General features: G+C 44.2%; 1 protein-coding gene across 6 annotated transcripts in view; it reads right to left on the reverse strand.

Moving 5' to 3' along the window:
- Window positions 1-23,253, reverse strand: part of SASH1 (SAM and SH3 domain containing 1) — a 189,136-nt gene that overhangs the window by 38,728 nt on the left and 127,155 nt on the right. For 4 of the 6 annotated variants that reach the window (XM_044917637.1, XM_044917636.1, XM_021693636.2 and 1 more), the window contains one exon: window positions 3,663-3,795. In XM_044917637.1, coding sequence (XP_044773572.1) covers window positions 3,663-3,795 — 133 coding nt within the window. Of the gene's footprint in view, window positions 1-3,662; window positions 3,796-8,704; window positions 9,022-23,253 lie in introns of those variants that run through there. The other 2 variants (XM_021693638.1, XM_021693639.1) reach the window with 1 other exon arrangement.

The following is a 23,253-nucleotide window of genomic DNA, read 5'->3' on the forward strand; positions in this document are numbered from 1 at the left end:
CAACCATCCTTTGGAAGAATGGCAGTCAACATGCAAGGCCCCATCGTGATTTGGTGTGACCTACTTCACACAATGACCTTTATCTATCCTCATCACTGAGATCAGACTATAGAAGGAAACGCGGCTAGGGTATGGGGTGACTTAATGCCAAGAACCCAGCTTTATGCCCTGATTCCAGCTCTGATTCTGCCACTCACCGTCTCCATGACCTTGGGCAATAATTTCATCTCTCTGAGTCTGTTTCCTCACCTGTAATAACTTCTGCCTATCCTAGAAATATCTACTTCAAGACTACTGAAGATGATAAAATTAAATGAAAAGAAGTATGTGAAGGCACTTGATAAGCTAAAAAGCACCGTACAAAAGCTAATGATTCATTACTGGGTCACAGATAAGCTGGGCCAATGAGGGAAGAGGGTCGGTGGGTATCGGCTCTAGGAGAAAACACACAAAAAGGGCAGACGAAGGGCACTGACCTGGCCTATGACTGAATATCGTCTAGCGTCATCCGTGCCCTGGATAAGGACTTGAAACTCAGTCAAAAGGGTGAGACTAGGTGGGAGACTCTAACTCTCCTGGCTCTTCCAGGACTCCAGAGCTGAGGGGTGGGGAAGAGGTGGGAGCAGAGTGGAGGCCAGGTCACCTGGACTTAATTCTGGGCCTTCTGCCAGCCAGCTCAGTGACACTGAGCGAATCATTTAACCTCTTGGTGTGTCCGTCCCCTCATTTGTGAAATGAGGATGGTATTAATGCCCGCCTCTGGCGGCTATCCTGAGGATGACATATTAAAAGGAACATAAAATCTAAAGTGTGTAGAAAAGTGGCTGGCACACAGGATGCTCTCAGTACAAGTGGATAATCTTCAGACAACTTAGTATTGGCACAGACATGTAGGAAGTGAAAGGCTCAACTCTTGGAAGGTCCCGGGCCAGTGAGGGAGGGGTTACTGGGAATGTGAGTCTGTCCTGCTTTGCAGGAGCAATGGTCAAGGACCAACTCTTTTGCCAATGAGGAACCTCAGAGAGTGCTACTCTACAGGATTTGGAGGACAGTTCCAGTCTATAGTCTGGCTGGGGGACAGCCCCACGCAGATGCCCTGAGCTGCACACACACACCTGACTCCTCTCCTGGCGAAACCAACAAGTCCAGTTAGCAGCAGCCCAGCACCCCAACTCATCAGACACCAGAGGCTAATGGGGACTCAGGCTCATTTAATCCATCTTCCATCAGTGGCACCTAATTCATAACCAGATGAATTACAGTTCAGGGCTAGAAGCCCATACAATTACTACTTCTTACCCTAAAGCTACCCCTCTAGGTATATTTTTCCCTTTTGTCAACTGCGTCTCTGAGAGATAGTTCAAAAGGCAGCCCTAATGCCCACGACAACTCTGGACGTACAGGCAACTGGGGGGTAGGCCCAGAGTACCCCGCACGTCACTCATGTGTCCTCGTTTATGGACGAGACCCATCAATCCATTTGCTGTGTTTTGAGATTTAATTTTGGCAAGTGAGAGAGGTTTGTTTTAAAATGTGGTACCCAAGGTTGAATGATGGCAATTCCATATGGTTCTCCTTACTATTCCAACGGACACTACGTGCGTGATTTCGTTAAGAGCCGCCCGTGAGAGGAAATCACGCTATAATCTTGTACTGTGAAACCGTGACTGACACGCAGGTATTAAAACAACCAAATGTAAGGGCGCCTGGGTGGCTCAGTTGGTTAGGCGACTGCCTTCGGCTCAGGTCATGATCCCAGGGTCCTGGGATCGAGTCCCGCATCGGGCTCCCTGCTCTGCGGGGAGCCTGCTTCTCCCTCTCCCACTCCCCCTGCTTGTGTTCCCTCTCTTGCTGTGTCTCTCTCTGTCAAATAAATAAATAAAATCTTAAAAAAAAAAACAAAAAAAACCCCAACCAAATGTAAAATCAGCATCGCACCCAAAGGCAAGCAGAATAACCATGCAAGAAGATACCCACATGAAACCTGGAATTCAACACAACTCTGTGAAGTTGCCCATAAGCACGTCTCTCTCGCTGCCCCTCCTCCCTTGTTTTCCTTTCTTGCCTCCATGCTCCCCGCGTAATCCCCTCACCTCCAATATTTCTCTAGCGGAGTTAAGCTGGTAAATAATTACAGCAAACAGAAATTTAAAAACAGCAATAAAAACAGGAAACCCTCCTCTATGTAAGTCAGGGGAAATCCCAGTTCTCTTCACGCCTTGATTTTATTTGTGTATGACAAAAAGGCCTCTCAATGATCATTTTCAAATCTACACGTTAAATTTTTGAAATTCCTCAAAATGTAGATATGACATTTTAACAAGTCATGTGCTTTTTAAAAATAAGACCTATTCTTTCCACTACTTTTTTCCAGTTCACTTATCATTTTCCAAACAGGAAATCTTATTCTTTTATTTTATCCTTTTGGGAGAATCTTACAAGATGCTGCAAATGCACACTGCTGACAACAGGAGTGATGAATATGGGTGAGATTTAAGCTGTCATAATCACACTTGAAAGGTTAACTATTCACTACAATAAATCCAAGCTCATGCCCCTTTTGACATAATTGCTTCATCTGACAAGCCGCTTAGCCAGCAATATAGCTCTTAAGATCCACTTAGAACGGAAGGTCCTTAGAGCCCCACCTGAACCGAGTCCTGAGACTGTTTATAAGAAGAACAAATCATCCCTTGGAGATCTGACAGGATATTAAGTGCCTCGATTGTTGGATGTTTGTTTGAGATGGATGTATATCAAATCTGGACTAAATTCAATGGGCAAAAACTGTGGAAAGAGCCGAGATGCCCTTCAACAGATGAATGGATAAAGAAGATGTTGTCCATATATACAATGGAAATATTACTCAGCCATCAGAAAGGATGAATACCCAACTTTTACATCAACACGGATGGGACTGGAAGAGATTATGCTAAGTGAAATAAGTCAAGCAGAGAAAGTCAATTATCATATGGTTTCACTTATTTGTGGAACATAAGGAATAGCATGGAGGACATTAGGAGAAGGAAGGGAAAAATGAAGGGGGGGGAATCGGAGGGAGAGATGAACCATGAGAGACTATGGACCTGAGAAACAAACAGGGCTTTAGAGGGGAGGGGGGAGGGGGGATTGGTTAGCCCGGTGATGGGTATTAAGGAGGGCACCTACTGCATGGAGCACTGGGTGTTATACGAAAACAATGGATCGTAGATCACCACATCAAAAACTAATGATGTACTGTATGGTGACTAACATAATAAAATAAAATTAAAAAAATAAATAAATTCAATGGGCAAGAACCATCATCTTTTGGGCACAGAGGCTACTGCTGAGAAGTTATAAGATAAAGTTGATGTAAAGTGGTGTACGCTCAACATTAAAGCTGTACCACATCTTGAGAAGACTTCCTTGTCACACACCAGCCATTTCCCATCGTTTTAACACGAACAGTACTAAGCCTCCCGAGATGCTGGGTGCCAGGATCCCTAACATGCTGAGCAATGCCCTGCTCACACGCAGACCCAAGGCACTCTCTGCAGCCTCAGCTGGAATGCAATCGATTTTCCGGTTGAAATCATACTCTTTTTCTACTGAAGAGCTGACCCCGCCTGATTTAATTTGGAATAAGCAGGGTAGAGTGTGGGTTTTTTTTCTTTTTTTACCTTCGGTGCTGGGCTTTCTCATCTCTTCCACTCTGATCAGTTTCTTCCTCACTCTGCGAGTGGAGTTGACCAGCTTGTGTAACCTCTTAAACTTCACCGACTCCTCGGTCTCATCATCTGATTGTTCTCTTGACTGGCAAAGAAACAAAAGAAAAGTTAATCAGATCATTGCCCCAGAGCCATCTGCTCTGGCAGCCGGGTGTAGCCCGGCCTCCCCACCAGTCTGAGCTGTGTGGCTGCACCTGGGGCCCCCACCGACTGGCCCCCTGGAGCTCACGAAGCTGCACACACCACCCCAGGTCCCAGGCACCGCGACACACCCCGGGGCCCTGGACCGGCACGGGGCCTCCTTCTGGCGAACTCCGACAGGACTCTCTCCACCAGGCTGGCCCTGTCATTCCAGTCCCACTGCTGTGGTTTGGGCCCGGCTCTCATCTGTCTGGCCCATCAGGACTGCTCAACGTGGTCATCAACTACTCCTCCAAACCAAAATTCTGACTTGTTCCAGTCCTCCCCCCAAATCAAAAACAGCAGGGCAGGAAAAGGGAAGAAAAGCAAAAACCCGCCTCCTATGCCATTCGTTAGGTGGGCCTGCCACACCTCGGCCATGCCTTCCGCCTCTCCGGGCTCCTTGTGAGAGCTCGCAGGGCGAGCATGAGGACAGACCCTGCATTCCTCTGCGAGGGACAAGGGAAAAAGCTGACCTTTTCAGCCATACAGTACAGTGCATATTCCCCAGCATCCCATTTCATTTTGCAGCGATTCAAGTATGCTCAACCCAGCTGTTTTCCCTCAAGTATCAAACATTACAGAGAGGAGAAAAAAAAAATCTCTCTGCAGCAGTGACCCCAGTGAAAACAATCCTTTCCTTGTGAACAAAATGGGGGTTTCAGTTCCAAGTCAGCTCTAACATTCAATATGCAGCTTCCTCTGTTTTATCTGTTCAAAATGTGAAAAAGCAAAAGCAATCTGCAGCTCCAGGGGTGTGCTGCACAGGCCGGGTGCTCAGGCGGTCCCGGGAGCGCAGAGCCCGGCCGAAGGGCAAGCCTCCACGCACCCCAGGCAGCCCGGGAGCAACCCCAGCTGATCCTGCACATCCTGGCAACAACCTTCTCTCCCACTTCCTCAAACCTAGTTCACAGAAACAGTAAGGACAGAGATGCCTCATATAAACAACAAAGCAAAACAAAAATCACAGCTCTGAACAACTGGCCTAACATGAAGCCATTCCCCTGTGAGAAATCGACAATCGAATAGGTACTCGAGGATTCGCAGACAACAGTGGTTCAAGGGTAAAGAAGATGGAGATTCCATGAATTAAACGGTGCAGCATGTTATGAGTCCACAAATATTTCTGTAGCACTGTGGCTCTATGAAAGGCAAAAATACAACCCATTTCCTGGCCTCTGTCCTCACCCTGGAGCTCCCAGTATAAGGCCATTGTACTTTCTCTCTGCAGGACTATAAGCAAACCATTCACCCACTGAAGAACAATTATGATAACCCAGAAATGGCAAGTCATCAGGACAGGGGGACTTCTCAGGCTTCTCTCCTGTGAACTGTATTCAATGTCTCCAAAATTCCTAGATAAGATGTTGCATCTCCATTTCAGAATTAAAGTGAACTACTGCTTAGCTGAGCATAAAGAAGAGAAATGGAACCCCCAGGTAATGGGGGAAGGAGGTTACACCGCATGCTGGCAATGAGATTTAACATGTTTGGTCTAAAACTTACAATGTAAACAATTAAAACGAGATAGGAAGTATAGCTTCTGCTACCTAATGGTATTGTCTGGTTTGAATTTCATTTTTACTTGGCTGAACTGTTGATGTGTGATGAAAATGGTCAGAGTGGTCAACCAGAGGAATGAGAACTGGGTAAACCCTCATTCTGGGTAATCAGCACCTGAGCAAAACCATAGTGCATGGAATTACACAGAAACATTTAAAGTATTCTGCCTTCTTGATGTGTCTCAAAAAGCTAAGCAATTCTGAGAACCAACATCATAGGGGACAAACCTAGAACATGTTTGTAACTGTCACATTAAAAAATTCTTAAGTCAAAAATAAAGAAAGAAAAATTCTGAAGTCAAGTGAAAAACGAAATGAGCACAGGTTTATAATCAAGACACAGGAAGCTACGTTAGAGAATGAAAATCAGTGATGTGTGCGTGTGTGTGTGTGTGTGTACCTTGTACCTAGTTTGGGGGTTGCTACCGCTGCTCGTGGTGGTGGTGGGGGAGCTCTGTGTGCCTGTGCATTCCACAAAGACAAATCACATGTAGGAAACATGCCATCAGAGGGAACTTCTGAGGGAGAAATGAAATAAGTTAAACCAGGACAACAGAATTAAAGGGAAAGATCCCCTCCCCAAGTCCTACTTTCCTCTGTCCTGATTCACTGTGGTGAAAAATAACATAGTCCAGGTACTTGTTTAATTGCTTTCACATGTTCCATCTATTTTTGAGAAACAGGAGCTCTTTAGAACTTTGAACTAATGTTATTTTTATTTTTCTTAAAAAAAAAAATGAAGATTTTAGGGGTATTTGCCACTGACAAATCACAAATCCTAGCAACCAGTAACTTTTCATTATCATGGTTTGGACACTAAACAAGGTAGATGCAGCACAATGTATATGAAGAAAAATGTAAGATAAAACCAAAGTCAATCAAGATACATCCTCCCTTGAGTCAGCCTAGAAGTCACTGGAGTTAACCAAGTGTATCCCAAGGATGCTTTTTATTGATAGAGAGGTGTTGACTTCTCACTTCCTGAGCCCAGAGGATAAGGAGTTGTGAAATATTGGCCTTTAAAAAATTCTCTCCAGCTGTTTTAACATAAAGACTCTGTAAAAGGTGTGCATTTCTTTTTAAATGGGGACTAAAGCTTACATTCCTCATTTCATGTTTCTCCTTTTAAATTAGCATACACCACTTCCCAAATACTAAAAATAACTTATCGTGTCTTTTTTTAAAAAATATTTTATTTATTTATCTAAGAGAGACAGAGACAACGAGAGAGAACATGAGCGGGAAGGAGGGGGAGAAGCAGACTCCCCGCTGAGCAGGGAGCCCGATGCGGGGCTCGATCCCAGGACCCTGGGACCATGACCCGAGCCGAAGGCACGACGCTTAACTGACTGAGCCACCCAGGCGCCCCTTGTCGTGTCTTTTTATTCAGAAAATTACACCCCCAGAGATGAGGGTGTAAGAATTTAAAAATAACTATTTAATTAAGAAGAGTGTGCATGAAATCTTTGCACCCGGAGGAACTTTGGTAAAAGATGAAGGAAATCTGCATTACATATAAAATGAATGGCTGATTCCAAGAAACAGACTCCTAGATTGAACAGAACTACTAGAAAACAGTTTTTAAACAAACTGAAGTGAAGAAATAACAGTGTATGTTTATGCACGTTGTAACAGGACACGGTATTCTCCTCCTCTCCCTGTCCTGCCCCAGGTCAGAGGACTAAAGTAAACTTTATTTGATCATCGTCTAAATGAGAAGGTGAAAACTAAATCATCTGTATAAAACTCCCACCTCTAAACTTTAGTCGTAAAAGGCAATTAATGTATTCCACCAAAGGATGTGGAAAAATGGATTTACATTACTGTAAATAGAAACATTTGATTTCCAGCCTTTCTCTTGCAGATTTTTCCACCAGAAAGCCCATATGGCTCAACTTTTAATTACTTTGGCTAATGCTATATGTAGTAATTCTGTGGTGAATGCTTAAGTGTTTCATTTCTGGTTTCCATGGCAACATTACATCAGATTGCAGACAGCTGGCTCCACAGTTTTAAACCATAACAAATTGACCAAGCCAAGGCAGAAAACTAGAGCTGCTTTAAAGAGATAGTACACCATTTGCCTGCCAGGGTGCTGAATGAGGAACCTATGGGGCCCACTTGGCAGGCGAAGGAGGGTGGAGCCTCCTTCTTTCTCAGCTTGTTTTGGAACATGTGCGTCCTTGACACATCTGCAATGTTCTAATAGGAAAGACATGGAGCCAGCATGGAGAACTTTCCATAACACAGCTACATCAAGGATGACCAGGAAAAAGGAGCACAATTAATAGCATCTGTAGATAGAAAAATTTGTGTGCTGGAGCAAACGAAAAGCATCCCCTCACTCTCAAGCCTGTCAGTGCAGGTCGGTACCAGGTAAGATACTCCACTGGACCCAGTAAAAAAAAACAAAACAAAAACAAAAGAACATTTCTTCCAACTCTGATGCGCTGTAACAGATGTTTTCCAAAAGCCACATAGCACGGTCCTGCAGGCACGGGAGCACTGTCCCATAATAGAAGTTAAACTGAACTTGCAAAGAGCAAACCAGAACCCTTCTGGGGACTGCTCGAGACCACGCTGAGCACAGGATTACGTACGACTTTGCCTTTTGCAGAAATACACTCAGCTTGCTTCCCCAGCTCCAAACACTCAGCACACTGTCCCAATTAGCAGCCAGACTAAGTCAGTTTATCTCCCCTGGAGCCACATAAGATATTTAAGCATTTCTGAATGTATCCTGAAACTGGAAATGTATCCGCTTATGAAATTCACACAACGGTTTCTGGTTAACTGGGTGCATAATCAGACATAGACACTTCAACTTCCGAGATCCGCACCGTCAGTGGCATTAACCTTAAGGGAAGGAAGCCGATCGCTTGCAGGTTTATGAAAAGCGACAGCATGCAAGGCTGTCTGCAGTCAAGTCCTCCACACTGAAAGCCTCCATGATTGACAGCTGAGCTCCCACCACGTACACTCAATCTCTTGAGAATATTCTCAAAAGAATATTCACTCTTCTCCCCCCAAAGCTACATCTTCGTACTGGGTGAGCGTGCTAGGGAAGAGTGCTCAGGGTTACACAGCAGGGAAGGAAAGAAGGACAAATCTCGCAGAATTTGAATAGAAAAGACGAAAGCCATCACAGCCGGGAGCAATGGAAAAGCTTTTCCTTGAAGTGACAGAAAGCACATTTTCCCTTTGCCACGGAACACAGCCGGCGGACTTACGGAACACAGCCGGCGGACTTACCGGCTTCGGCATCGAGCAGGCGTGAGGGGCGACGCTGCGCTCGGCTGGCACCCCCGCCCCCTCCCCTCGCTGAGAGCGGCTTCACTCCGGGTCCGTCAACTCTGTAATCTCAAAGTGAGCGTGAGGCACTCCTTGAACATGTTCCTTTGGAGTTACATGATCCGACAGGCTCCACCAGCACAGATCAGTATCCGAAGGAGGAAAAAGTGAAGACACTGGATTCAATTAGCTGCTTTCTGCTTGCTGCCTGGTTCCCCCGTTCCTTGCTCGCTGCATAACTTGTAAGAAAGGCATAAGTCATCAGCTCTAAGCAAATCTCCTATTCACCACCAGGAAAAAAGGGAGTGTTGTACGTGGCAAACAATCCCTGTTTTCACTGACGAAGGCTCCCTGACCTCCCGCTGGCCTCCAGTTCCTTAATTACTGTCTATGGAATTCCAGAGAGAGAAAAAAAGAACGCGGGAATCTGAGCAAATCCGGGACAAGGACTAACCCTTACAAGTGACTGAACTTAAAAAAGATCGCCTTCGCAGATATTCTTCCAAACACCCCCTGAAGGGAGTAGTCTCGATTGAAAATAGACACCTTCCAATGGCTATTTTTGACATTGCTGAATTAAAACTTGTGATTTTGGTTTTCTCCTGGAGCTGTCACTTTCTGTCTCTCCCCACTCCTTTTTTCCTATTTTTAACTACTAAAGTAAATGCAGGGCATTTCCTGTCCAGTGACGCCTCTAAAACGGTCTTACCAAATCGTTTCAATGATCACCTCAGAGCAGCTGAGTTCTCTTGGATTCCGGAGATGGGTGCACATTGCCTGTGTCACGAGGGGGCCATTTCATTTTCTCAAGGGTGTCTGGGAAGCCACAGGCACATGCTCTTACTGACACAGAATGTCAGCTAACAAGACAGGACCGAAAACCCGTATGAAGTCTCCACGGCATGGGTTGCAAGTGCTGTCTGGATTTCAGGAGTAAATTCATTCAATCAGGTAAGTCACGTGTTCCCCCTGGGCAGTCCGGCTGCCCAGTCCTAATGCCCCTCTCCTCATGTGGGCCTCAATTTGTGTATGTGCAAGGTCACCTCTCCTGGTAGGACACCACACACACCACATACACACTTTTTTACCATGCAGAGGTCCCAGGCTCTTTTGAGAGATGCACCAGAGCCCCATCCCCTTTTCCTGGGCCCCTTTGGCAGCTCCCTCTCTTCAGCAAGAACTGCATGAATTGCGCCCCCCCGCCGGCAATTTTCTTCCCCAGAAGTGTCTCCTCCTACTGTTAATGGACTTTCCGATTACTTCTCCCCCGGGGTCTGCTACACCTTCCCTACACGGCCTGGTGCTTTTCGGACGTTAATCTTCCAACACCCCTATTTACTGAATGCTCATACTTCCCAGGCACCGTGCTAGGTATTTACACATTTGACCTAACTTCACAGCCAGTAAATGACAGACGCAGAATGTGAAACTTTGTGGTTTTGCTCCCACACCCACAACCTGCACAGGAGCTTTCTTCCCCCAAGACCGCCAACCACAGTGCATGCAAGATTATGCTCAGAGTTCCTTAAAACGCTCAGTAGAAATCCTTAGTTTCAGAATTTCCTGGATACCTGGTGCAAACTGAGAAAACGTATTATGATGCCCCAATGGGAAGGGGGGTAAAGGGAAGAGAGGAAAGCCACAAGACTTTGGAGCCTGAACAACCTGGTTTTCAATTTCCAAGTCCTCTAGCAAATCACTTCACCTCTGTGGGTCTTAGTATTATTCCTCCAAGCAAATTTCATCTGATAACAGTGATCTTAAAGTGTTGTTTTAAAAATTGTGTCTGTACAATCAACGAGTAGAGCTCAGTGAGTGCTTATCACAGCTGTCATCTGTTACCGATTGGGATTCCAACAAGACTGATTTTAATTCTTAAAAACTGTTCTAGGTGCTGTGTACACAGCAAAGGCAAAGAAAACATGTGAAAGCTCATGATAGGGCCAACATCTGAGGCTGGATTTGAACAGGCTGTTTATTTATTTATTTATTTGACAGAGCAAGAGAGAGAGAGCACAAGGAGGGGGAGCAGCAGAGGGAGAGGGAGAAGCAGACTTCCGGCTGAGCAGGGAGCCCGATGCAGGACTCGATCCCAGGACCCGCAGATCATGACCTGAGCCGAAGGCAGAGGCTTAACCGACTGAGCCACGCAGGCGTCCCTGAACAGGCTGTTTAGATGCAGAGAAGATTCTGAGTAGAATTAGGAGCCAGAACTCTGGAATCTGGCAGAGGCAGGAGGTAGGCTCAGGTCCTTTTTATGCCACTTGTGAAGAGTGTGTGTCTTAATTTCTCTCATTTATAAAACAGGCAGTGATAAGCCTCCCAGAACTCTTGAGAAGGTAAAAAGGACCTTGAATGTGAGGCCTAGAGCCTGGTTGGCAACGGTGTAGTGTGAGATGCACGGGGCGCCTGGGTGGCTCAGCTGGTTGGGCGACTGCCTTTGGCTCAGGTTATGATCCTGGAGTCCCGGGATCGAGTCCCGCATCGGGCTCCCTGCTCAGCGAGGAGTCTGCTTCTCCCTCTGACACTCCCCCCTCTCATGCTCTATCTCATTCTCCCTCTCAAATAAACAAATAAAATCTTAAAAAAAAAAAAAGAGAGAGAGATGCACGGGAAGCCAGGCCCTGACTGCCCCAGGTTCTGTGAGGAGCTTGGGGGAAAGACACATCCCTGCTTATCCTCCTAGAGGCCTACTCCTCCTGCATGCGCCGTTAGCTGTCGCTGCCACAGCCCTCGGAGGATGATTCAGGTCTTTATGAAGGTACTCAGCGTTGGCCACTACATGGGCGTCCAACACAGCTCATCCTTTCAAAGACAGGAAGGTCCACAGGGACCATGTCTGACCCCCCAGCCTGTACTCATGGTACCCAGCCCGGGGCCCACCCACAGCAGGCCCTCGGTAAACGTGCGTGTCTTCCATGTGCCATGGATAAGTTTAGATTCTCCAGCCCCATCGTTCCCAGCCCCTGCTATGGTATCTGAGTAAACTGTGGGATATTTGAAGGACTAGGTTGGGCCAGGCCACCCTGGGAAGCTTCTTGGTGAAGGGCAGTTGGAAACCGGGGAATACACTTCATGAAGGAAGGGCGTCTCTAGTCTTCTTCGCTGGGTAGTGGGCTTGAACTTAGCACACAGGAAGTGTGCAAATTTGTGGAGGACAGGTTTGAGCATCTGACGGCCACTCTAAGGAACTGTTCGTTAGGTCCTCAGAGCAAAGTCCAAAGGCCTTATTGTGGAGGGTAGGACTTTGCGTGGTTAGAGTCCTGTCCTGATTTCCAGTTTCTGTGTGGGTCTCTATGCAGATACTGTGTGGCAAGGCCTCTCATGGCATCTGGTTCTCATCCTTTGACTTCCTCAGAGCACCTCAAATACTCTTCTCTCTCATGTGCCTGCACACCTTTGCACTGGTGGATTCCTTTTTTGGGAACATCTCTGCCCACCCCATGGACTCTTCTAGCTCCTACCCATCCTTCAATATTCAGTCCTTATGTCGCCTCCCCTGTAAAGCCCTCCTGGCCTCCCTCCTCATCTTCCTTAGGCTGTGTGGTTGCAGAGCACACACAATCACAGGACTGAGCCCAGAATATGGGAATCACATAGTACTCAGTCCTTCACCCAGCTTCATGAAGACAATGGGCACTGCGCTATTTGTTTCTGTGACTGTATTTCAGTAACATTTATTTCTGATTACATGTGATATATTTTTAATTGGAAAATGTGGAAAATGCAGATACAGGAGAAAAGGAAAGGAGAAGAAAGGAGGAGAAAAAGAAATCACCTATACCCTCCCACACTCAGACAGAAAAATTAGTCATATTTTGGGACACCTGGGTGGCTCAGTCGGTTAAGCGGCTGCTTTCAGCTCAGGCCGTGATGTCAGGATCCCGGGATCGAGTCCCGCATCAGGCTTCTTGCTCAGCGGGAAGCCTGCTTTTCCCTCTGCCTCTGCCTGCCACTCCCCCTGCTTGTGCTCTGTCTCTCTAACAAATAAATAAATGAAAACTTAAAAAAAAAAAAGTCATATTTTGGCTGATATCCCCCTGCTTTTCTCACACACACACACATGCGTGTGCACGCACCCCCCACACACTAGACACCCTTGGGTATCTATGTCTGTTTTGTGTTGTGTTGACAAAAAAGGATGACTCTGTGATCTTTAGCTGCTCCACCTTCTACACTCACAGTCACTATGAGGGTCCCCAGAGCCTCCCTCACATGAACACACAGTACGAGCAGAAACAAAGTGCCTGCTGAGAGCCGCAACCTTCTCTGAGCCGCACCGCCACCTCTCAAGCTTTCTCCCGGAGAAACCTTGGAGCGCTCAATGGATACTGTTCAAACTGTTTTAAAATCTGCTTTTTCTATTAATATGTTTTGAACATTTTCTAATGTCGACAAATGTCCAACAAATAAAATACAATATATTCATAATTCATTAGTATTCACTGAAGTAAGCCATGATTTTCTTAACGCCCAGAATCATCGGACATTGGCATGTTTCCGATTTTTCAATATCATAAACAATACTCTGATGAAGAGTTTGTTGTAACATTTCTAACACATCTAACACATTCTTTTTAGAAAAAATTATTATAGAATTTATGGGTAAAAAAACGGGCATAGCTTTAAGTCCTTTGATATATATTAACACTTTTCTCAGGAGAAACACTGTACACGATATTATTTTTAAATCTCACAAGCAGTATAAAAAGAGTGTCTAGGGGTGCCTGGGTAGCTCAGTCAGTTAAGCATCCACTTGATTTCGGCTCAGGTCGTGATCTCAGGGTCTTGAGATCAAGCCCCACATCCAGCTCCTCACTCAGCGGGGAGTCTGCTTGAGATTCTCTCCCTCTCCCTCTGCCTCTCCCCTCCCCCACTCACGTGTGCTCTCTAAATAAATAAATAAATAACATCTTAAAAAAAAAGAGTGCCTACTTCCTCACACAACTGTCAACCCCAAGCATTACAATATTCTTCTACACTGAGACAATTAAAATAGGATCTATGTTTGTGATAAATAGATTATTGCCTGGTTGAAGTCAATGGATGGATGCACTGATTCAAGGTGTAAGGAAGAGCAAGGAACTGAAATATCAGTGAGGCGACTCTACCTGGGCCTGCAAAGGTAATAATCCAGACGTCTGGGGGCAAACAGAGCCCCCATGGAGGTTCAGAGATATGATCAGCATAAGGAGCTGTGATAAATGCATAAGAGGAACAAAGAGGCAGAGGCATTCAGAAGTGGGAGAACTCACCTTTGGCTGGGAAAACCGAGGCATGCTTCACTGAGGGGAGGGGCACCTGCCATGAGTGTGGGGGCATATCTGGGTTCCTCCGGGATGCTAGAAGGCCAGTGTTTAGATGGCCCCGAGGCTCACTTCTTTCTCCCCCTGACCTTAGATGCCTGCCTTTTTGGACAGGCAAAGAGAGATCCAGCTCGGCTGCCGCCCTGCTAAATAGCATGTGACCCAAATCAACAGCAGCTTTCTGGCCCTCCTCTTTTCCAAGCCTGATTTCATAATCTCTCCAACATGCCTGATCATCCTCCACTGGTCCAAGAAGTGATGCCTTCAAGGTCACTCCCTACCTTGGGGGCAGCACATTGGCTGCAGCTAGGGGATGTTCAAGATCAGCACTGATGATTCTCATCAGTGACCAGCTGTGGCAGGGGCCTTCCACCCGGGCCCAGCCATCAGTTTAATGCGTTTCCTTTGTGTTTATGAAAAAAATTAGTCTCGCTCTCTAAAGAAGTCAGAATTACATTTTGAAGTGTTTATGAGTTGTCAGCATAACTATAGACAATATGAAACACATTGTGGGTTTTTTTTTTAAATTTATTTCACAAAGGAATCAGGGAAGGACTCATCTGTTTAAGAAATATTTTGCTCATTAGCTGGTGACATCATTGCCCTCTGAAATTAGGAGATTTTTGTCAGCATATGGACAAAAAGAGGAGATTCCATTCTTCTCCCAGAGGTGCAGTATAACACTGAAATAATCTCTCTGGTAGTTTCAAAATTAACTAGTTGTCGCCAGATTTGAAGAAAGAAGAGGAAGAGGAGAATATAATTATATGATATTTTTATTTGTAAAAAGTATGTGAGAATTTGAAGTAATATTACTGTCCCCCAGGGGCAAAGGCCTGTCAGCACTTAATTCATTTAAGAAACTGTTTAAAGAACCAACTATAAAAACCAAAGGAACAGCAAACGGCTGCTACATTCCACAATAAATTCTATTCTTTTTCTTAAACTCCTGAACTTTGCATTTTTTTAAAAATCACCCCCAAATAAAGTTGCTAATTTCCCCACAGGAGGAGGGAGAAAACAGGACTCTAGGAGTCCTACAGCCGAGTTTGCAGAGACTGGGATGACGGGTAAGCCCACCCATCCCAATTCTTCAAGTTGCCACGGAGCAGAAAATGCCTTTATTTCTCCTCAAAGGGGTTGACGGGGATGAGAAAGGTAAGTGGAGGAAAGAGAACTGGATTCTTCCTTTACTCTGTGAATGTTTGGAAGTTGCTTCTGCCTGAGATTATGTAGCCCTGCCGATAGGCCAGAGAACCCCACTGTTCACATAAATTAGCTGAGTTAAGGTAACAAAGACATGATGGGAAGCAGTCAAGAGCTCTCCAGGTCCTTCTGTTAAGAGTGGGGTAGTGTTACCCAAAGCAAATCTATGGTGCCAAACACACTGAAGACTAAAACAAACACCAAACCCACTCATTCTCGAGTGTGTTCAGTTCTCACATGGCCTGTGCCATGGAAAAAGGATGATTCAGAACAGAACTGCCAAGTAGGGCAATTACATATGCGTTTGAGGCTCTAGTTTCTGGAGCTGATAGAAGTTTTCATCCCAAAAGCGGTAAGTCTCCTAAGGGATTGGGTGGTGTTTGCAAAGTCACATTACTTTTATGGCGTCTGACACTGACTGATTCATGGATCAGGCACGATGACTTCTTGGACAGGGCTGCCAAACAACCTTGTCCAGGCATATGACGATGAAAAAATACAGAAAACTGATAGAACCTACATGGCAATGGAGGGGAGGTACAGACACCAAGTTCTATCCTTCAACCAAAACTTAGGCCACAGATCAGCACAATCGTCTCTTGAAGCTGGAGGCAGATGGGCCAATTTCACTTCCTAGGGTCACGATCTATCACCTTAACATAACTGTCCTTATGTCTGTAGAACAAATAATAAGCAAACTTATTTTGACTGAATAGCTTCAATAAACAAATTTCCTTCCAAACTGAAGAAATCTAGGCCGAATCCTTAGAAAAGAATCATTCAGAGCTACAATTGTTGTTTGTGGTCCTCTCCTTGGCTATCAAGTCATGATGATTGCTGAAAACCAGACCACAGAATATCCTTCCCACAACAACTAACAAAATAAGCAACAGCCCCCAAAAAACAAAATTACTAAAAACTAGCAAAAATATTTCACCAAGAGCACCCAAACAAGGAAATGCATATTATCTAATATATTAAGCTTTAAAACTTCATGGTCAGGGGAACCTGGGTGGCTCAGTTGGTTAAGCATTTGCCTTTGGCTCAGGTCACAATCCCAAGGTCCTGGGAACAAGTCCTGCATCGGGGTCCTTGCTCAGCGGGGAGCCTGTTTCTCCCTCTCCCTCTGCCTGCCGCTCCCCCTGCTTGTGCTCTCTCTCTCTCTAATAAATAAATAAAATCTTAAAAATAAAACTTCATGGTCGAGGGAGGAAACAAATTTCTGAAGACCAAAGGAAAAGGCCTCACTACTGTAAAAGCCACACTGGTAGGAATCTTGAGAATTATTCCATGGAATTTCACATTTCAAAGGAAGTAAACTGTGTGGCCTTCCTTTTTTTTTATTTTTTGATCTAGGACCAATGGAAATTGCTTCAGGAGAGTAATGAGTGAAAGGATGGAAAGTTAGTGGTAAGGCTGATCCTGAGTGAAATAAAGCCTCTTAGAAATTCACCAGAATTGGGGGGGGGGAGAAGAAATTCACCAGAATTGGAGAAATGAATTTAAAGCAGACTGCCTATGGCCTACCCCTTCCCCCACACCATGTGGCATGAACCGTAGTGCAGCACATTTTAACACAACCTTGGGAGAGGGAAGGCAGAGCCCAGGTATGCTAGCAAAGACCACATTCCCCCTCGGCGGGGCGGGTATCCCCACTTCTTATAGCAACAACAAACATGAATGGACCATAAAACAAAGCCCTCAACTGCAGCTTGGAAGAAGGGAAACAATCTCTTCTCAGCTAGCATGAGGAACAGGTCAAAACGTGATCTTCATTCTATCAGCACGAGTAGAAACTCTGACCTGAGGTACACAGGCATGATCAAGGTGAAAGGAAATGTATGACAACTATTCAAACAAACTTACGGCAAGGGGGAAAAAAGAGGGAGAAAAGCATGGAAGAACACAAAGATCCTATCTTTTGATCCCATCTCTCTATCAGATGAAAATACAACTCAAGGAGCAGGAAGAAATTCCTAACAGTTGCTTCACTCTATAAAATAATGTAATAAGAACACGAATTCAATTAAATGAGACTTCAAAGACAAGATGAGTAACATTAATGATATTAATTTAAAAACTGCAGTATGAAGGAAAGAGAGGACCAAAACAATCTATTGCAGAACCAATTTGTAAGTAAGAATGAACAAAGAACCAGGATCTATACCCTAGAAGTCGAAATACTGATAGAGAGAAAAGCTGTATCATTTAAATCCATTTCCTCCTATGGTCCGAGTTTTAAGATTTACCCAGCTCTTCACCTAAGCTCAAGCCTTGCTGCTACCTCTACCTGACACGTTTCTCTCTTCTCCTGGTGAGCTCTTCCTCGGCTTCGGCCTCTCTCTCTGGGAAGGCTTCCCACGCTCTCCTCACTGGGGCTTAATGGACTTTGTGTGTACTTAATACACTAGGTAGTACTATTCCAATTAAATCCTCAACCATGCTGTCCACTTGTCTGTCTCTTCCTGTCGAATACAAACCCCTGTGTACAGGGACTAGCACGTAGTAGGGATTCAGTAATGTTTGCACAACAAATGAGTAAAAGAAGGCTCAAGATGGCATTCTTTCACCTATACCCTGGGTCAAAAGTGGCGGTAAGAAATCCTTTTAGGAACTAATCATGCAATGTTATTAGCATTATATCAGTAATAGTCCAGTCAGTAAGGGATGATAGAGGCTGTGGTGTGGTACACAGAGGGAGAGGAACAAGAAAACAGAATAAAGAGATATTCTACAGACATTATTCCGTCAATAGCATTTGAATTAGAATTTGGTTGTATTAAAATACTGCTTTCCAAATGAGTGTCATCGTCCGATGGCTGACTATAGTGCTAAGAGTTGTTTTTTTTTTTTAAGATTTATTTATTCATTTTAGAAAGAATACGAGCCAGGGGAGGGGTAAAGGGAGAGGGCTAGAGAGACAAGCAGATGCCCCGCTGAGTGGGGAGCCTGACATGGGGCTCGATCCCAGGACCCCGAGATCATGACCTCAGCCAAAAATTAAGAGTCGGACACTTAACTGGGCCACCCAGGTACCCCAAGAGTTTTGATAAAATAGGTAACTGGTAACTTAAGATTCAAATGGACTCGAAACAAAGTGATGGGCAGCCTATGACCTCCATCAGTTGGCTTAGGCTAGAGGTGGCCCTCAGTCCAGATCCTACTCTCGAACCACAGTAAGGGCCAGGATCTTTCTAACCCATCCATTATGTAAGATCTGGCACTAGGGCAAATGATTCAAGGAGGAATTAACATGTGATAAATCTCATTTAGTAAGTGATGGACGTCCTCTCTTACCCCCATTTCCCGGAGGTTACTTCCAAAAGCAAAACAAAGACTGGTGTTGCCAATCTAAATGCCAATCCTTAACCCAGATTTCATTACAAATATCTTTACTTAGATACAATCAGCTAGCAGGGGAAATGTGGTACATCCTGTTTGGTATTCATGTATTGGGTTGGACAAATAAATTTGCCATTTTTATAAGCCAAAAGCTAGTAACTCCAGTTTCACCTGACTCAACCTAATAAAAGAAACAACAAACCAGAATGTACCCAAAAGCTACCTTAAATTTTTTAAATGTTAAAAACAGGTTCCCCTCAGCTTATGTAGTACCTGGCTATTTTGTCATTATTTATTTTATTTTTGTTCACGTGGCCCTCGATATGCTCAGGAGGGTCTGTCGGCAGCAGCCTCGACTCTCTGTAACTGTGCAGACCAGTGAAGACACAGATGTGCCCGGTCAGGCTGCCAGGTACAAAGAGCCACATCGCAGTGACTTACGGGCCGGCCACGAGGGCGCTCTCCACCACGACTCACCCGGAAGCCCACACCCACATGCTCGGTGAGTCCACCTCACAGCACGGCCTGGCCCTAGATAATTTCAGTACAATTAACAGCTTATTCTTCCCAAACAGTAATCCCAAAGTAAAATATGATCACTGAAATCCTACTGGACACACCCTTAAACCCACTTACAGAATAACTAACCTTCTGAAACAAAAGATGAACTGATTATGTGTTTGGTAAAAGCATAACTAACATATGCTAGCTGCATTAAGCTCGTTCTGACAACCCTAGCCAATCTGCTGTAATACATCAACATTTGCTACCATGTTAATGACATGTCCAAAAAATAGCACTTCCATGGGAACTCAAGTATTTTAACAGTTAACGGAAAGGTAAAAGATCTAAACATAAAGTAATAGAAACGGGCTTTCACTGGGTATTTACTTTGGGCCATTTAATTCTTGTAACACCTGTATGGGATAGATATACTTGCCCCTGCTTTCCAGATGAGAAAATAGAGGCACAAATTGATGAGACAACTTTCCCACAGATGCAGAGCTCACAGGTGATAGAGCTGGACATGAACCCAAAGCCTGCATCCAAGTCCAGCTTAACCGGCTCCCTCCCCTAAGCATGCTGGGCAAGGGCAAGCACCAGTTTTCCCTAGGACAGAGCCTTCTTCCAGGCTAACTTGTTTCAAGAGGATGATCTTAAGGCACTCCCAGAAAATATATGCTTCAAAGTTTGGCCTCTGTCCCAGGGAGAAGGCTGGGGATGAGAGGGTGGTGTGGAATTAATGACAAAGAGTCATCTAAACAATGGTTTGTGGTCAGCTTACATGCAGTTAGAACAAAATTCATCTTTCTCAAGAGACTTGACTATGCGTGTTGTTCCAATGGATTGGTTTTGCCTCCTGGACTCACCATAAGCTGCAGGTCTAAAGAATCATTACTTTTACCCTTCTAAAGGGGAATTTTAATATGTCCCTGTTTTACTAGCATTTTAGTTTCAAAATCACTTTTATTGAAATTAAGGGTAGTATTTCTTTCTGTACCTTCCCACCCAGCCAAATAAAAAAGAAATTTACAGAATCTATGAAAGTCTGAATAATCATCTGAAGGCTTCAAGTATGCAGACCAGAATCAATAAAAATTATTTTTAACATAGTTACATTTAGAAAAATTGAGAAAAGTGGTCATTATTCTGGCACCATGTAACACAGCAAGGTAGAAAGAATTGCTGATAACTGTCCCACAGATGCAGGGTATAAATGCCCTCTGGCAAATCACTGCTGACCATATTTCTCTTTCTCCTGGTCATATTACAAGTCAAATGAGGAAGGCTTTTCGGTTTAAGAAATAAAGAGCTGAAGCACACATCCAACCATCCTGTATTCAAGCCCAGCTAATAGAACCATCAAAGCTTCAACGAGCAGAACCATCTTTTAGCCACAAATCGAAAGTTACCTTGCCAATTAGAATTCTATTAAGCTGAAACCCATATATTAAGAGTTAGGGGAATATATTCTCTAGGAAAAGAGATATAAAGAAAAAATGTAAACACCATTAAAAGCAAACAGTTTAGGGGCACCTGGGTGGCTCAGTTGGTTGGGTGTCCAACTCTTGATCTCGGCTCAGGTCATGATCTCAGGGTCGTGAGACCGAGCCCTGCAACTTACTCTCGCCCTCCCTCTGCCTCTCGCCCTCCCTCTGCCTCTCGCCCTCCCTCTGCCCCTCCCCCTACTTCCTCTCCAAAAACAAAAAAAAACCACGTAGAAAGAGTTTATCCAGAAATATAAGTTATTTTTATGCTTGGAATCTACCCTCTCTTAAATTTCCTTGTTAAAAACCAATATAGAAGAGAGATAGTATAAGAAAGTCAACCATTTTCACAGAAAACCTTTACTGTACCTATAATGCCAATTCTCATTCTGTGGTATATGTGGATCTTCACACAATTTATGCATCCAAAATATATTCACTCAGAGTAAGCAAAATATGAAAATCATATTTTTTGTAATTGCTAGGAGTATATATGAGTGGGAGAAAATTTTATAAATTCATCATGTGTTATCATTAAAAAAAAAAAAAAAAGTCTTCTTATGGGGTCAGATTTCCCCAAGTGAGGAAGCTAATGATATTGATTTATATTTTCTTCTAATACCTTTGAAATATAAAAATAAAACTTCTATAAATTTTAACCTATACACCTTGTCTGGAAGTTCACCCTAGTAAAGGAAACATATTCAAAATAAACACATTAAGATAGCCAATTAAAAAAAAAAAAATCTGGTTCAACCCATAATACCAGACTCTAAAAAGAGCATCATTATATGGACACCCCTTGAATGAGGACAGGTCAGTCTGTCCATGAAGGCCTACCCCATTTGCACGGGCTCAGCTCTCCCACCACATTCTGTGTTAGGTGATTAAATTGTGAGCCTTTTCTTTGGTCATAATAGAAATCAAGCCATTCACCACAAGAACCACTAAAAAAGTAACTTTGGGGCCACCTGGGTGGCTCTGTCGGTTAAGCATCTGCTTTCAGCTCAGGTCATGGTCTCAGGGTCCTGGAACTGAGCCCCACATCGGGCTCCCTGCTCAGTGGGAAGTCTGCTTCTCCCTCTCCCTCTTCCCCTGGCTTGTGATTTCTCTCAAATAAACAAATAAAATCTTTAAAAAAAAGTAACTTTGTGGAATGCTCTCCTGGTTTTCTGCACATTATCTTTTAGGAAGTTCTAGTGTAGACTAAGGCTGTGGCAACCTCCCTTTCAAAATATCAGACCTGGAGCCTCTGGCTTGAGGGCAATAGTTTTAAGTAAGGCAGGTGAGATCACTCTGAAAAGCTAAGTAAAACCTGTCTGAGGGTGCCTGGGTGGCTCAGTTGGTTAAGCGACTGCCTTCAGCTCAGGTCATGATCCTGGAGTCCCTGGATCGAGTCCCGCATCGGGCTTCCTGCTCGGCAGGGAGTCTGCTTCGTCCTCTGACCCTATCCCCTCTCAGGTGTTCTCTCTCTCTCAAATAAATAAATAAAAATTAAAAAAAAAAAAAAACCTGTCTGACAGTGGGGGACAAGTTTACGAAGCCCCAAAAGGATTTAACGGTTTTGCAGTACGTGAACCGAAACATCTCATCATACAGGGATATTTTAGTTGAGACCTTGAAAGTCCTCAATCAAGGAAACACTTAAAATTGTATTTTGTTAGAAGTGGAAGAAGTGATCACTTGACGTTGTGTCTCTGTTGCCCAAACTCTGGGACACAGTTCAACCCACGGCCCTCCTGTGCCTCAAACCAGGTTAGAGGCAAAATACATTCAGAACTGGCTGGAAGCAAAAGCTGTGAGGAGACGCACAGGTGGATGAAAGGTGTTACTATGCCTCAGCTAGAACGTTGGAGCCTCCTTGCACAAATCCTTCCCCACTAAATTTCCCCAAATGTAGAAAATCAATTATAAAACGATGGCTTGCGTTACAAAATTAACTCGCTTCACGAAACATTTTACCATAGTTGCTTCATCCTAGTGAGGAGCTCCAGATACAGAAACATAATTCCATTTTTTTCTGGAACACATTTTGTATCAAGTGAAACAAACAAACAGGGACCAAAATAAATCTCTGCAATGGACTCTAAGAGCCCCAGTGCCTTATTATCCTTGTTGTCGCTTTAATTTCTCTTTATCATATATTTTGAAAAATAACTAAAATCACATCATAATGAAACAATTTACAAGTTGAAATTTTTGGAGAGATGTTTCACTGCAAGCCTTTTCATTAATATTTAAGAACCAAATAGAGATCACCAACTTTTACCTACCAATTTTGTAGAAACACAAAAATTATGATTTACTAAAACTCCTTGAGTAAAAATCTATAAACCCCAGGACAACAGAGAGCATTTCATTAAATGTCTTCTTAACCAGAAGGTAAATTGAACCTCAAGGCACAAAGTTGAAAGCTTAAAATGAGAACTCTTACAACCTCCCCCCTGCAGGAGGCAAAGGAAAACAGAATTTATCAAAATAAAACGAAAAATGGGCGCCTGGGTGGCTCAGTTGGTTAAGCGACTGCCTTTGGCTCAGGTCATGATCCTGGAGTCCTGGGATCGAGTCCCGCATCGGGCTCCCCGCTCAGCGGGGGGTCTGCTTCTCCCTCTAACCCTCTTCCCTCTTGTGCTGTCTCTCATTCTCTCTCTCAAATAAATAAATAAAA

This window comes from Neomonachus schauinslandi, chromosome 8 (assembly GCF_002201575.2).
Source record: "Neomonachus schauinslandi chromosome 8, ASM220157v2, whole genome shotgun sequence".
Classification (NCBI taxonomy): domain Eukaryota; kingdom Metazoa; phylum Chordata; class Mammalia; order Carnivora; family Phocidae; genus Neomonachus; species Neomonachus schauinslandi.